The following is a 14,043-nucleotide window of genomic DNA, read 5'->3' on the forward strand; positions in this document are numbered from 1 at the left end:
GTAATAATCGATAGTTTATATGAGATTGCCAAGATAATTTACTATGTCAAAATCTATTGCTCTTTTATACAAGGCACAATATTTTATAAACCAAAACGCCCTGAAAATATATTACTCACTCGTAGTTCCATATATGACTTACTGTATTGAGGTTTGGGGAAATACTTAAAAAACAAATACAAAAGCAATTTTCTTGTTGCAAAAGAAAGCAATACGAATCATTAGTCAAAACACGTTAAGAGAATCAACTAATCCACTTTTTATTCAGTTAAATATACAAAAATGTAATTACATAATACGTTTAAACACACTCTAAATTATGTTTAAGGCAAAAAATGGACAGTTACCACCAAGTATCCAGACGCTATTTAAAGTCAGAGACAAAGAATATAATCTCAGAGGATCCCTACTATTTGAAAAAACTAAAATACGAGCAAATGTTAAAAGTCACTGTGTGTCAGTAAAAGGTGTCAATCTGTGGAACAACTGTTGTGAAAGTATCAAAACCTGTAGGTCATTAAGTATGATGAAAAAAACTGTAAGAATGCTATGATAATGAGCTATACTACGGAAATATAATCACAGATTTATTTACCATCATAATGAAGTTGATGTGTGTTGAATGTTTGGTATTCTTTTCCATTGTTTATTATTTAATTTTTTCTATTGGATGATCTGTGTTCTAAACTGAATTTTTGTACTCTGTATTGTTTTGCTGCTGTTAGAATGACCAGGGCTGACGGTCATTCTCTGAACGTGGTCTGCCTGAGGTTTCTTCCTACAATTGATTATGAGGTAGGGAGTTTTTCCTTACCACTGTTGCTGTTGTGCTTGCTCAGAGGGTACATGCAAGGTTTAGACCTCGCTGTGGAGCGCCTTGTGGCGACTTGTTTTGACTTGGTGCTTTATAAAATTTACAATGATTGAATTATTGATTATTTCTTCTATTTTGTAGTGCTAGAGGGGTAGGCACAGAAATTAAAAGCTTTTGCTTCTGTCTACACCCTTTTGGTTGTATATTTATGGATGGAATATTTGTATTTATTTATTTTTTGACCATGTTGAATTTTTTAATTTGCCAATGAACCGAATAAATGTTTCATTCATTCAAGTTTTTTAATCAGATAAATCACATTTTAGAATTTTGATTAATCCGGATGAACCGCTTATTAAAAAGGCTTTTTTTGTCAGCATTTTTTTTAAAGGTGCATTGTGCCATTTAAAAGCTTTTTCTACATCATGCAAGCTCCACCAATGCCCAGATGAGTACAAAGAGCCCTGACTGTTTTACTCTGACTGCATCTATCAGCTTCACACTCCACAGTTTCTTTGGGGAGGGGAGGGATGGAGTGGTGGAGGGTGACGTCATGCGTGTCCCCGCGGAGCAGTGGACATGTGTCGTGCACTTAAGATCGTACTCACACGCGCACCATGAACGAGCCTGACACAGATGCTGCAGTTGGAACAGTCTGCCTTCCACAATTAGGGAATGTCCCACATACTCATCCTTTAAATTTTTATATTTTGTTTATAACTTGTCGTCTTATTGTGATGTTCTGTTGTCTTATTGCAATGTTCTTATTTGCTTTATATTGACTGCTTTGTGATGTGTATTTATGTATAGCGGACGACATATGCATATTAGAGGTGTCCATGCCTCACCAGTCATGAACTTCACCACTGCAGTGGAATAAATTATGAGTATGCCTGAATTGCTCTTACATGTTTTTTATCAACTAATTAGATGATGTTCCAGGGGATTGTTCAATTCAAGAGGTGGGATTGTTAAAGTGTGCGGCAGAATACCTAAAAAGTATCTATTGTAGTCAAATCACACACGTTTTACATTACATTACAAAATGTTCACTCATTTGCTATCCCGTGCAAATTTTGGAGGAAGGCTGTAATCCAAAATAAGTGCGAGTGACACAACAGTCAGCCAGAGGAAATGTGATGTGTGAATTGTGTATCCCCTGCTCGTGGAGTCGGGGGTCACATTTTCTGTAGTCACAGGTGCGACCGTGGTGGATTCTCTGGCCTGGCTTCTGCAAATGGCCTCATTTCCCATCTTGTCCACAACAGATAGCTCCACTATGTTGTCACAGCAGGACGCCTGGTAGGAGACCATGGTGATGTTCTGGCCCCCTGGCCCGACCACTGTTGTCATGTTGAGGGTGCCGTTCCCTCCAACGATGGTGATGTTGTCAATGCCCACTCCATTCATGCCGTCAGTCACGTTGACCATATACACCCACTGAGAAGAGTTGCAAGGGGATGAAGAAGATGGACAGCTTGATATACGGCTCACCTGGCAAATTGGAGGGAGAACATCGGTCACCTGTAGACAGAAAGTGAATGAACAAGTTCAAGAGGGTCAGGCATGACAACAGTCCGGAAAAATATGATGTGCTTACGGTCTTCCAGTTTGTGGTACAATTAAGTCCCATCCCATGTCATCATTTAAAAAGCACACAAGGCCAATAACAGCCGAGCTTTAACCTGAGGTTTTCGACTGAATAGTCGGAGTATTTCAAATAATTTATCATCATCAGTATAAGGTTTTTAAATATGTTTGTAAAGTTGCTACAAGTCTTCAGTTGATTTAATCAACTGGTCAGTATTGTGTACAAGTGCTACTGTAGTGGATTGTCTCACCCGGCCCATGCAAATGGCCACGTTTCCCACGTTGTCTACAGCAGACAGCTCCACTCTGTCTGCACAGCACGATGCCATGTAGGAGGCCTCAATGATGTTCTCTCCCCCTTCTACGACCAATGAGCTTGTACGGAGTTCGCCGGCCCCTTCACGGATGGCGACGTTGTCGATTCCCGTCCCATTGACTCCGTCGGTCACTTGGACCTCAAACACCCATTGGGAGGAGCCACACCGCGATGCATTGACTGGGCAGTTGGCAAATGTTCGGACCGTCTGGCACACTGGCCTGGTCACATCAGTTGCCTGGAGACAGACAATGCAGAAACAACGTGTAAACGAGATTTAAATATCAATGGTGGCAAAAAAAAAAGAGAAAAAGTTACAGCTCCATTTTAAATTTGTATCAGAGATAGGTTTGTAACAATAACCGCAATCTTAATATTGATATGATATTGCAGTCATCACGTCACAATATTAAAAGTTGTTTTAAGTCTGTTAAAAGAGAGGTTGTATTCCATTTGTGTAGTTATAGCACCCTCTGGTGGCTAGTTTGTTAGTGCAATTTAATTTGAATCAGGAATGTTTTGGACACTATAGTGGTTATCACCACGGTTATTATAGTTTTGGAATTTTCATTTTAGTTAGTGTTAATTTGGTTTTGAGTTTTGTTTTTGTAAACATAGTTAGTTTTAATTAGTATCCAGGGTGCTTCTGTTAGTTTTTTATTAGTTTTAGTTTTTTTTTTTTTAAACGCTTAGTTTTAGTTAGTTTCAGTTTGTTTGTTTTTTAAGTGTATTACATGTGTGCAATATTTAATAAACGCCATGGTAAAATGAAAAAAAGAACACTGGTGGTTAGTTTGTTAGTGCAGTTTAATTTGAATTGGGAATATTTTGGCCAGTGTAGTGGTTATTCCATGTTTTTTATAGTTTTGAAATTTTCATTTTAGTTAAGTGTTTATTTTGGTTTGAGTTTTGTTTTTGTAAATATAGTTAGTTTTAATTAGTTTTCAGGGTGCTTCTGTTAGTTTTTTATTAGTTTTAGTTATTTAAAAAACGTTTTAGTTAGTATCATTTTTTTTAAGTGTATTACTTGTGCACAATATTTAATAAACGCCATGGTAAAATGAAAAAAAGTACCCTCTGGTGGTTAGTTTGATAGTACAGTTTAATTTGGACAGGGAATGTTTTGGCCACTGTAGTGGTTATTCCATGGATATTATAGTTTTGGAATTTTCATTTTAGTTAGTTTTTACTTCGTTTTGAGCTTTGTTTTTTTTAATGTAGCTAGTTTTAATTAGTTTTCAGGGTGGTTCTGGTAGTTTTTTATTAGTTTTAATTCTTTAAAAAAAATGCTTGGTTTTAGTTTGTTTCGGTATTAGTTTTCGTTGTTTTTTTTAAAAAGTGTATTACTTGTGAAAATGAAAAAAGTAACACATTTCTTACCTAGCGTTGCATTTTGGCTGAGTTAAATGAAAAAGCAGACAAATGAGCAATTGGAGGCAAAAGTCAAGCACGCAAATTTTTTGCCTAGGAGCGCCGTCGAGATGATGCCACTTCTGTGTGACACACTTTCAAACGTCCTCATTCCGGTTCATATCGAAATAAATATACTTGAAATCAAATTTAAAACCATCCCCAAAAGCTCATGCATTAAATTAATAACGGTACCATAGGACATTTTTTTGTAAACATAAAATGTAATTTCAGTTAGTTTTAGTTTTTTAAAAAGCATTTTTGTTTTTATTTCCCTAACAAAATTGTTATTTGAATTTTAGTTTCATTTTTTTCGTTAGTTTTCGCTAACTAAAATAACCTTGGTTATCACACTCATAAATCAGTCATACCGGCAAATATTTTTCAACATCTCCGTCAAAAAACATTACTTTTCGCCCACTTCAGCTGAACATAGCATTGCGATCTACATAGACCATGATACTTTGCACCACTGAGCCAACAGGAGCACATGAGAATGACATGGCCAAACATATTTTCTTATGTTATTTTTTTTGTTTTCAACCAGGTCATATAACAGTATTTGAACACTGCTGATCAAAATCTGAAATTACCTTCATTACTCGTCTCTTACCATAGCAGCAACTGTAAACCGAAGGACAACAAAGTTGAGATCAGTTGCATCTTCATTTTCCGCCTCAATCGTAAGTGTCACGTCAGTTCCAGATATCGCATTTTCAGGAGCGGTTATGTTCATGGTGTCGTTAGCTTTGCCTCCACTGCCTGGTTCTATGATGATAAACATCGGCGACGATGAAGTAAAGTTGCGGTCGTTGATAGTGCGCAATGTGAATGTTCCGTTTGCGGTCTCATCAGGGACTCCTCCTTTCGTCATGGCGACAGTGAAAAAGATAGGGATGGTGGAGCCTGGTTCGATGTTGGTGGTGTTGACTTGAGCCTAGAAAAGCGGAACGGCCATTTTTAGATTTTCTTCATAGCTAGTTAGGTAAAAAAAAAAATTAACTCTGATGCGATTTCTGTAAATACTTTTCGTTTGCTAGGCTTAAAAGCTAGCATCCAAAGCCTGGTGTGTATCAAATTCATTGACCAGTCCAAGATTGCTTGAAGAACTGGTCTCAGCCTGTATATACTACCAGAATACACAAAATAAACTGTGCAGCAATTTCGCCCATATTGCAGAAGCAAAGCTCTGTGTGCATGGTTAGTGGATCAGCGTCCACCTCTATTTGCATGTGAAATCACATTTGTACCTGTTTTTGACTCTCACAAATCTTAAGTAAAACAGTTGAGGGCACGGGTGATTATCTGCCATCCTTTAGTAGAGAATTGAAGAGTTTAAGCTCACCGTCACAGAGATGTTAGAAGTCCTGATTTGAGTGGAGGCTTGCCTCTGGAACATGCTTTGAGTTGATAGTAATGTTGAGCTGCTGTCTCTTCCTCTCATTCGAACCACAAAAACGCCTACTGGAATCTCATTGAATCTCACTATAAAGTCAGTTCCTCCTAATGACTAAAGGGAAAGGATGATGTTGTTGTTTAAATATACACACACACATACATATATACATATATAGAAGCGTAAGTATTGGGACGCGGCCCACACGATAACTGCCCTCAGTCTCGTCTTAATGAATTAGATTCTCTGTTTGATAAGAACATTTCAAAACATACCTGCAATGTTCCATTGACCTCTGTCGGGCCTGAGCTGTCATACAGCGTGACCTCCCTGACATTTATACTGTCACTTCCTGTTGCTGTGACAAAGATGGTGACATTACTTCCTGAAAGTTTGCACAAGAGAGACATATGTTATTTTTACAATGTAAATGGTAAACAATCAAAATGAACACAAGACTATATCATGTGCTACACAATAAAAAAAAAAAATCTGTGCACTTTTAATCACAATCACCACTATAATGTTTGACAGCAATCTGTTATTTGCATGTAATGACAGTATTCTTAGTTGGACCGTGAGGGATAACAACTTTGTGGAGAAAGAGTGTGACGTTGAAAGTGAAGAGGGTGTTTGACCTGTAAGAGGACGTCCCTCCTTCAGAAAGAAATCTGCAATGAGTCCATCAGTTTCAATCACAATGACGTAGATGAAGTCCACTGGACTTTGACCTGATGACAAATAACATTGGTAAACCAAATATTGAATACATTTAGGAGACCATTTATGCGCCACCTACAGTTCCCTCCTTCTACTGACCTGTAACCTTAACTGAGTAGGGATCATTAGACATTACATTGATTTCCCACAGTCCAGTTTCACTGTCATTGTTGAGCCTCAGTCGTTGTAGGTTACCTGCCGAGCTCAAAGATCCCAGGGGTCCACTTAACTCAGTGGAGTCCTGAGTGACGCCTAAAAAGGTAGGAAAGGGATGCTCAATATGCACAAACTGATGCTTCGTCAAAAGGAAAAGATAGACAAGACTGGCCACGATACCTGTGGAGCTGTTGAGATTAAATCTGAGAGCTGAATTTCCTGTCATGGAGATGATTATGTTCCTTAGCGAGCTATCAACGCTAAATGAAAAAATTCCAGGCTGGCTGCTCGCTTCTTGAAAAACGGTCACCTGAAAAACACGGTGGTGTATTGATCCCGATTCTGTACTGCACTCTATGTATGTCCTCTTTCCTTATATTACCGTTCCGATATCTGAGGAATCCTCTATAACACTTGTAGCCAAAGACAGATCTGCCTTGCTGATCTCAATGGTCTCACCTCCGGATGCTCTGGCAAGATCACGGTACAGCTGAGCACCTGCTTGGCTCACAGGTCTTGTCAGCGTCACATCTGTCAGCAGGAATGTGACCTGAAAATTCCAGCAGACACTTTGCACATTTTCATCACAGTTTGGAAGTGCGCAGCAACAATGTCTCCAGTGAGCTAAGATTCTAGGCTGCCCACACAGCTCAACACCTTATTTGAATTCTTATTTGGATAGGCTGACTTTTACTTTGACAATTACGATCACCCATTCACCCCTAGTTAGAGCATATATTCATTGTATTTTCTATTTCTTGTTGCAGTTCCACATTATAAATAGACAACTTCACTTCACGCCCGGACTCGATGGAGTTAGTTTATGAATGTTTTGTATAAGCTAGCTCCCTCAACTAGCAAGTGCTGGAATGTTGGGATACAACTTAAAAAAAAAAAAAAGACTTACCACAGACTTGGTGCTCTCAATGAGAGCAGTAATGGTGCTGTTCAATTGTGCGTCTTTTGCTGGCGCATCAGTGAAGACAAATATCTCCGATGAGGGCGGAGCGGCGGTAAGGGCAAGCTGTTAGCCAAAAACAGGACATTGCATTATAACAAGTGCTCAGTGTGCACACCATTTCATTTAGATGGAGTTTAATATGTTATAGGATTTAGTGACTTGTTTCCAACTGAGAAATTTCTATTAGTATGAAATCCAACACCTGCAGTCCAGACAAGCTCATCTCTGGTCTGTCACCTCCTCCTTCGGCAGTCAGCTCATTTATCCTTTCCCTGAATGTGTCTGCATCCGTCGTCACTAGTAGAGGTCCAACATCTGCAAATAGCAATATTCAATGTTATAGATATGCAGATATATTATTATTGAGGGCTTTGTTTTGTGGTGGCTAAAATGAAACAGCATGTAATAGCCTCTTGCAAAACTGCATTGAAGGGTTCTGAGAACATTTTAAACATTTCTTCTGTAATAAAATAAAAGCAGTTCACACCACAAAACACTAAAACAATACAGAGCCTCAGAGTGAGCCAAAGAATAAAGATACAGTCATCCATCCCATCTCTCTACAACTTGTAGAGATTACACCAGTCATGGGGCAGGTCACAGATAGAAGCCTGGGGTCTATTTCACAAAGCAGGTTTAGTGAGAACTCTGGGTCAAGAAACCCTGAAATGTGGGAAACTGTGTTTTCCGTTTCAGAAAGGGAGGTAACTGAAACCAGAGAAGAAGAGGTAACTCTAACCTGTTACATAAAAATAGGTCATTTAAGAGCTCCGGTCAGTTACCGTAGTAACATGTTTCATGAACCAAACCCGGTCGGTTGCAGGTTTTTCACAATGAACCTAAAATTTTTCTCTGTCCCCGCCTCCTTTCAGCCACACACGGCACTCATTTCCTCATTCATTAAGTCCGCTGCGGCGAGTTTTTGCGTAAATATGCCTATAGTCTATAGCGTAAAGTCCACGGACATCCTTTTGACAACAACCCTATTGATGAAGGTGCTGCATTATTGTGCAGGGAATTAAATATTCGTTGTGAGATTGTTATCAGACCGTGCACAGATCTGCTGGCATTTCCTTTTTAAGCGGTACCGTTTCACATCACAGTCCATCATCTACATACACAACTTAATCCGTCCTTACATTTGCAACATTAGCAGCCGTAGTCATGCCCTCACATCACAGCATATATTGTGTGTTGCGCTCCGTTTTTTTCTTATACCCATTTGAATAATGTTTTTGGATTTCATTTTAAATCAAGTGCGCTACTCCCCCGCCAGATTGCACCTAAATGAAATGAATTAAAGAGCTACCATTCAACAGGTTCCCCCTGTAATATTATTGTGATTGCAAAGGACTAAATTTAAGTTTACTCATTGACCCGACTCGAGCAGCAACATTCTCCCACGCCGCCTTCCTCAATGGGGAGCCGCTGCGGCATTGCACTTTTTTTTCTAAAGACTTGTTCAAATTCACCATATGATCGCATTAAGATTTTCAGTTGAAAGGGTTTAAAAAAAAAAACAAAGCGCGGAAGCCGAGGGCGGCGCCGCACTCTGCGCTTCCCCGTTGCCATGGTGATTCGACGAATCGGGGCTCCGTTGATATGGACTTTTTAGTGTAGTGGCAACGCCAGGTGAAACTACTCTGCGTTGATATAACTACCTCAAATCAGCTGTCCTGGAACCGAAAACGCAGAGTTTCATCTCTCAGTGTATGCCAACTCGCTGTTTAGGGTTAGTCTCGGTGTTTGTTGAACATACTTTGTGAAATGGACCCCTGATGTGGTGCTGGTCAGATACAAATCTGGTGCTGAGTGTTGTCCAACATGGACAGGATCTTATCCACAGACCACTGAGACCTACGGAAATGTCTTTTGCGTCACAATTTAGGACACAGTGTAGAGTCCCACCATTGATTAACAGCAGGTTTTATTATAAACTGTTATATTTTTAACTTGGAGAAGCCAAATTCTGTGACCACACAATAATAAAAGTGGGCGCATCGCCTACCTGGATCATTGAAAGGAACCAATATGTAGGCCGCCGGTTCCCGCAAGGTTCCCCTCCTGCTGTCGATGATTTCAAAAGCAACTCTTCTGGCTTCGGCTATATCTTCAGTCATGCTGCCTGTGGTGTCGATGACATAACACAGCACGGAGGACTGGGAGAAGCCCATCAGTCTTTAGGTATACAAGAGAGGCAGTGACCATCATTAAAGTGATAAGAATTGTAAATAGTATGATCGCAATACAGTACTGGTCTTAAATATACTAAATAAATACAGTAGGAAAAACTAGTATATTTTTGAAGAGTGATAATAACCGTTGTCAATTTAGATCATCATCATGTTTTAATGATTTGTCATCATGTCCTTGAAGCTTTTGTAAGGTCTCTTACTGTAGGAAGTTCATGTCTCCTCCAGCTAATCTGATGTCCTCCAGAAGCTCCATAGTAGCATTCACAGCCAAATCAGCTGCTTGAAAGTGAAGTGAGCCATGACTGGAACTAATCAGGTCCTTATTGATGCCTCCGATTGGTTCACGTTCACTCGTCAGGTCTGGAGGGTCTCCGTGGCTGCATTTGCCTAGGAGCAAAAATACAAAATAGGATTGTATGCAAGATGGCCCTTTGGAGTTACTACACTCTAAAAACTGAAAAGTTGACTCAACTTGAAAAATTGAGGTAACAATTTTCATGCATCTTTTTAAGTTCTTTCAACTCAACTGCTGTAGTGTTAATGCCACAAGATTACTTAGTACAAACAACTTAATTTGTTTTGCACGCTAGAATCTTAATTAAGTTGAAGCAACTCAATTTTCATTGTGTGATACTATTCCATTTAATTATATACTGTAAAAAAAAATTGTGCTGGACCAACTTAATAAATTGAGCTAACCATTCGTATATTTAAATTATTCCAACTCAGCCATTGCGCAATGCAACAAAACCTCTCCATTTATGAATACTTAATACCAGACAGCAAGTTCTCAATATGGAGCATGACTTCACTTAACAATGCTTTTGAGCTTAAATCAGCTTTTAATGTTGTATATCATCCGCTATCAAACACCACCCTCCTAATCATTATGATTCAGTTTAAAATACTACTCTCATTCTCATATATTTTCAGGGTTGGGGAATCTAGGTCCAAAAAGTAAAATCCCTGCCACAGATTGGCTTTAGCCACAGGTGCTTCTACTCACCTAACAGGTAAACAAGCTCATAGAAGCACCTGTTGAGTAGAAGCCCCGTGTGTCAAGTCAAACTCTTTCAGTGTTTGTATTCTCTGGACATGGACTCCAACCCTCTATATTTTACATTCCAATTTTACTGATTGCACCTCATTACAAAAGTCACATTTCTCATCTTTATGTTTATCAGTAATAAAAAAAAATGTTTTTGTCCTGCTGTCCAGGCACCTCCGTCTTGTACTCAGCTTATAAAGGATGGTTCTGAGATTTTTAAATTGCCTTAAATTCAATACACTCCTGAGTTAAGTCAGGGCAAAAATGTCTGTTCAGAATCAATATATTATTAAATTAAGACTGCTTTCTTTGTTTAAATTTAGAGCAACTTATTAACATAAATTATCAAATGATTATAATGTGTGTGTTCAATGAACAAACAAAAATGTGTATGCATAGAAAGCCCTTGATTTTAAGTTGCACCTACCAACGCCATGAATCCTTTTTTTAGAGTGGTCTAGTAACTGTTAAAAAAAAGTATTTATTCATGTAATCCAGGCACCTTAACATTAAAGTAATGTAACTTGATTATCTGGGCTTGATTGACCGTTGACCATTAATCAAAATTCTTCACGCAATTCCTCACGGTTACCTTCCGGCTTTTCCGAGGAGAAGGGGTCGAAGTAACCTGAGGTGAGAAGCCTCTGCAGCAGCACGGGAAACAAAATATTGCTGTCACAGTCGTCTTCATTACAGTTTCTACAGGTGGGAGTATTTGGGCCTGCAAACAAATGAAGGAAATGTTAGAAAAAACACATCCTATAATGCAACAATGATTAGAAGAAAATATTTTAAATCGGGTTTGACTGAACCTAATGTCTATTTATATGTTGGCACTTTAACTTTCCAGCTAGTAGTGTAGACAAGTTCCAAAACGAAAGTATCGACTTGTAACTGCGGTTCTATGAGTCCTGGACGACCGCCAGATGGCGGTGTTTCAAGCACTGAATGTTTCCTTCGCGCATGCGCAGGAGGGAGGGAGGGACTAAATAGAACTTCTTTTAAGGAAGCGCTTCAGATAAAGGATAGATGGATGGATGGATGGATACATTAGGAAATTGCAGCTAGTTGTCAGAAAGCTGGTCAGCTGGACAGTGGCAATTTACTGAAATCTCCTATGGCATCAGAATGAACAACCTCAACTAGTTCACTCAGTGGTGGCAAAAAATATATAATCCATGGCTGACTTTCAAAAACAGTCACATTTTACAAATAGACGTTGCTGTCTGCATAACAAGTAGGTTAGGACATTTTTACTGACAGACGCAGGGCATTGTTTCCTACCTGCCAGATTTTCAATGGGTTGGTCAGGTGAGATCAAAACATTGTAAGGAGCCGTGTTTCCCAACTCCACCCAGTTGCTGTGACTGTAGAAGTCCTTGGAATATACAATGCCATATCTTAGGCACACACACTGCACATCTTCACTCATCACAAATATCAACAAGATTGTCTTTGAACTCACCTGCAGAGTGTGAAGTATAGTTCCAAGGATCAAACGCCCTGTGACGAAGTTCTCCATTCTCATGCTGGCCTTCACGTTAGACACACCTTAGTAGTACAATACAAAAGGAAAGGAGGATATTATCAGAGAAAGTTTCTCTTTCTGTTGTATGTGCTCATGTTAATTTGACTTAAGTCCAACAACAAAACCATTGAAGGTTAATCTACTGTAGCAGGGAAGTGCAGAAACGTCAAATCAACAAGAGTTAAATTGTTAAATTATAAACTACAGTCTAGCAGAACCCGGCCCATGAACTAAAAGTTCTCAGGAACAGGAAAAATAGTATCAGCCACACACCAAAAACACAACTCCCAAAACAGTTTTTTTTTAAATATACATGTTCACCTAATTTTCCAATTGAACAAGATATCTACATTGAACGTGAAATTCATATTGGAAGGTAAGAAAACGGCACCATCTGCTGGATATGGCCGAGTATTACATTTCTTGTCTCAAATATAAAAGTTATGCACATTGTTAGCTTTTATTATACATTCTTCTCCTGCTAAATCCTAATCAGTTTCTAAGGTATGTGTGCCGATTTCTATGTTTGTTTTTTGTGGAAAGAATGCAGAAATGTACCTTGTGTGATAATGTCACGTCCTCCCTCGAAGGCCTCATTATGAAAATGGCGCTCTGCACTTAAGAAAAAGTCTAAATCCACAAGTCCATTGCGAAAGAACACATTGGTAATGGATTCAGTGAACATGCGACTGGACATTATTAAGGTTGAAATGTTTGAGGAGGCGGAGGAGCACGCTTGGTGTACTTGTTCAATTGTTAGTCCATCATCAATCTGGAAAAAATAAAACAGACTTAAATTAACTCTCTGTGTTTTTGTCTGGACTTTCATATTTTGCAATGACAATAGTTTGATTTCACGTTTCATTTTGGCTCTCTAGTTTCCTTGTTTGTCTTTTTAATAGGAACATTTTGACTCTAGTTCAGGCTCAGCAAATTGATTCCTCATTCTTACAGTCACCACGTCATGCATTTAATTACCAAGATCAACTGCTTGAACTGTATTTATTTGTGTCCTCTTTTTTCCCCCTACTTGTATTTTCCGTTTGTCTTCCTCATGTCTTAGATGGGCGTACCTAAATGTTCGTTTCACCGGTGCTGGTATTCACACCAACACCTGTTGCTAACCTCAACCGACAGGTATTTATATAGGCTAGGTAAGGATAGCTATTATATTCTTACTTTCGTTTTGCTGAACTAGTAAAATGCAAGAAATAGGTATTCTCAGCGTATGGCTAATTGGGATATTTGCAAGCACAAGTGTGACTTTCCATCTTACAGTCAGATTGAAGTCCCGTTCATTTGCAGCCGCGATGTCTCGGCAGACCTCGGCCGTCTTTCGGAGAATTGCCCTTGTTGTAATATCACGGTGAGTGGTGGAGACCCCATCTAACGCCAAAAATGGTTTAAAACTCTGAGTTAGGCCAGTGAACGTGAGGACCACCAACAACAGGAATGAATACTCGTTGCTCATTGTGATGATGGATGAGTAGAAACTGAAACCACAATAGAAATGTTGTTGAAATTAGTTAATTATTACAATATGCCAGCTCAATGCATAAAAAAGAACAGTGCGGGTGCTGTAGAAGAAAGACTATACAAACATAAATACGCAATTTCCTGTGCTCATCGTTAGGACTAACACTGAACTGTACTGCTCAAGGGCAATGCCACTATACTTATACCAAAAAGCTAATTGACATACTCACCTCAATATGCTCTACTCATTGACAAAAGTGCATCCCAATAATCCCTATGAGAACCTTCCAAACTTTCCAGGTAGATAACGCGGTATGCGTTCCCTCCTAATCTTCCAAGTACCCAGACTGTGGGTGCTTGTTTGTGTGCTCTGCTCAGTAGTGTGGTGACGATTAAAATGGCACACCTTTACATGTCTTCAACACTGTAATTG

At 39.1% G+C, this 14,043-nt stretch overlaps 1 protein-coding gene across 1 annotated transcript; it reads right to left on the reverse strand.

Moving 5' to 3' along the window:
* Positions 1–239: 239 nt before the first annotated feature.
* Positions 240–13,989, reverse strand: LOC144055121 (von Willebrand factor A domain-containing protein 7-like). The gene is made up of 19 exons (XM_077570832.1): positions 13,841–13,989; positions 13,411–13,627; positions 12,693–12,906; positions 12,072–12,157; positions 11,891–11,984; positions 11,199–11,327; positions 9,759–9,945; positions 9,372–9,541; positions 7,566–7,678; positions 7,310–7,426; positions 6,785–6,952; positions 6,583–6,712; positions 6,346–6,498; positions 6,165–6,257; positions 5,802–5,911; positions 5,476–5,640; positions 4,744–5,067; positions 2,656–2,958; positions 240–2,338 (listed from the first exon to the last, which is right to left on the reverse strand). Exons 2-19 carry the CDS (start codon positions 13,603–13,605, stop codon positions 1,868–1,870), a joined length of 3,222 nt encoding a protein of 1,073 aa, XP_077426958.1. The 5' UTR covers positions 13,606–13,627; positions 13,841–13,989; the 3' UTR covers positions 240–1,867.
* Positions 13,990–14,043: the final 54 nt, after the last annotated feature.

Source organism: Vanacampus margaritifer, chromosome 7 (genome assembly GCF_051991255.1).
Source record: "Vanacampus margaritifer isolate UIUO_Vmar chromosome 7, RoL_Vmar_1.0, whole genome shotgun sequence".
NCBI lineage: Eukaryota > Metazoa > Chordata > Actinopteri > Syngnathiformes > Syngnathidae > Vanacampus > Vanacampus margaritifer.

Coding starts and splice junctions, on each gene's coding strand:
- LOC144055121 (XM_077570832.1), bottom strand. CDS start 13,605: ATGAGCAACGAGTATTCATTCCTGTTGTTGGTGGTCCTCACGTTCACT. Junction 9,542..9,758: donor GGAGACATGAACTTCCTACA/GTAAGAGACCTT, acceptor GTATACCTAAAG/ACTGATGGGCTTCTCCCAGT. Junction 6,258..6,345: donor CTACTCAGTTAAGGTTACAG/GTCAGTAGAAGG, acceptor ATTTGTCATCAG/GTCAAAGTCCAGTGGACTTC.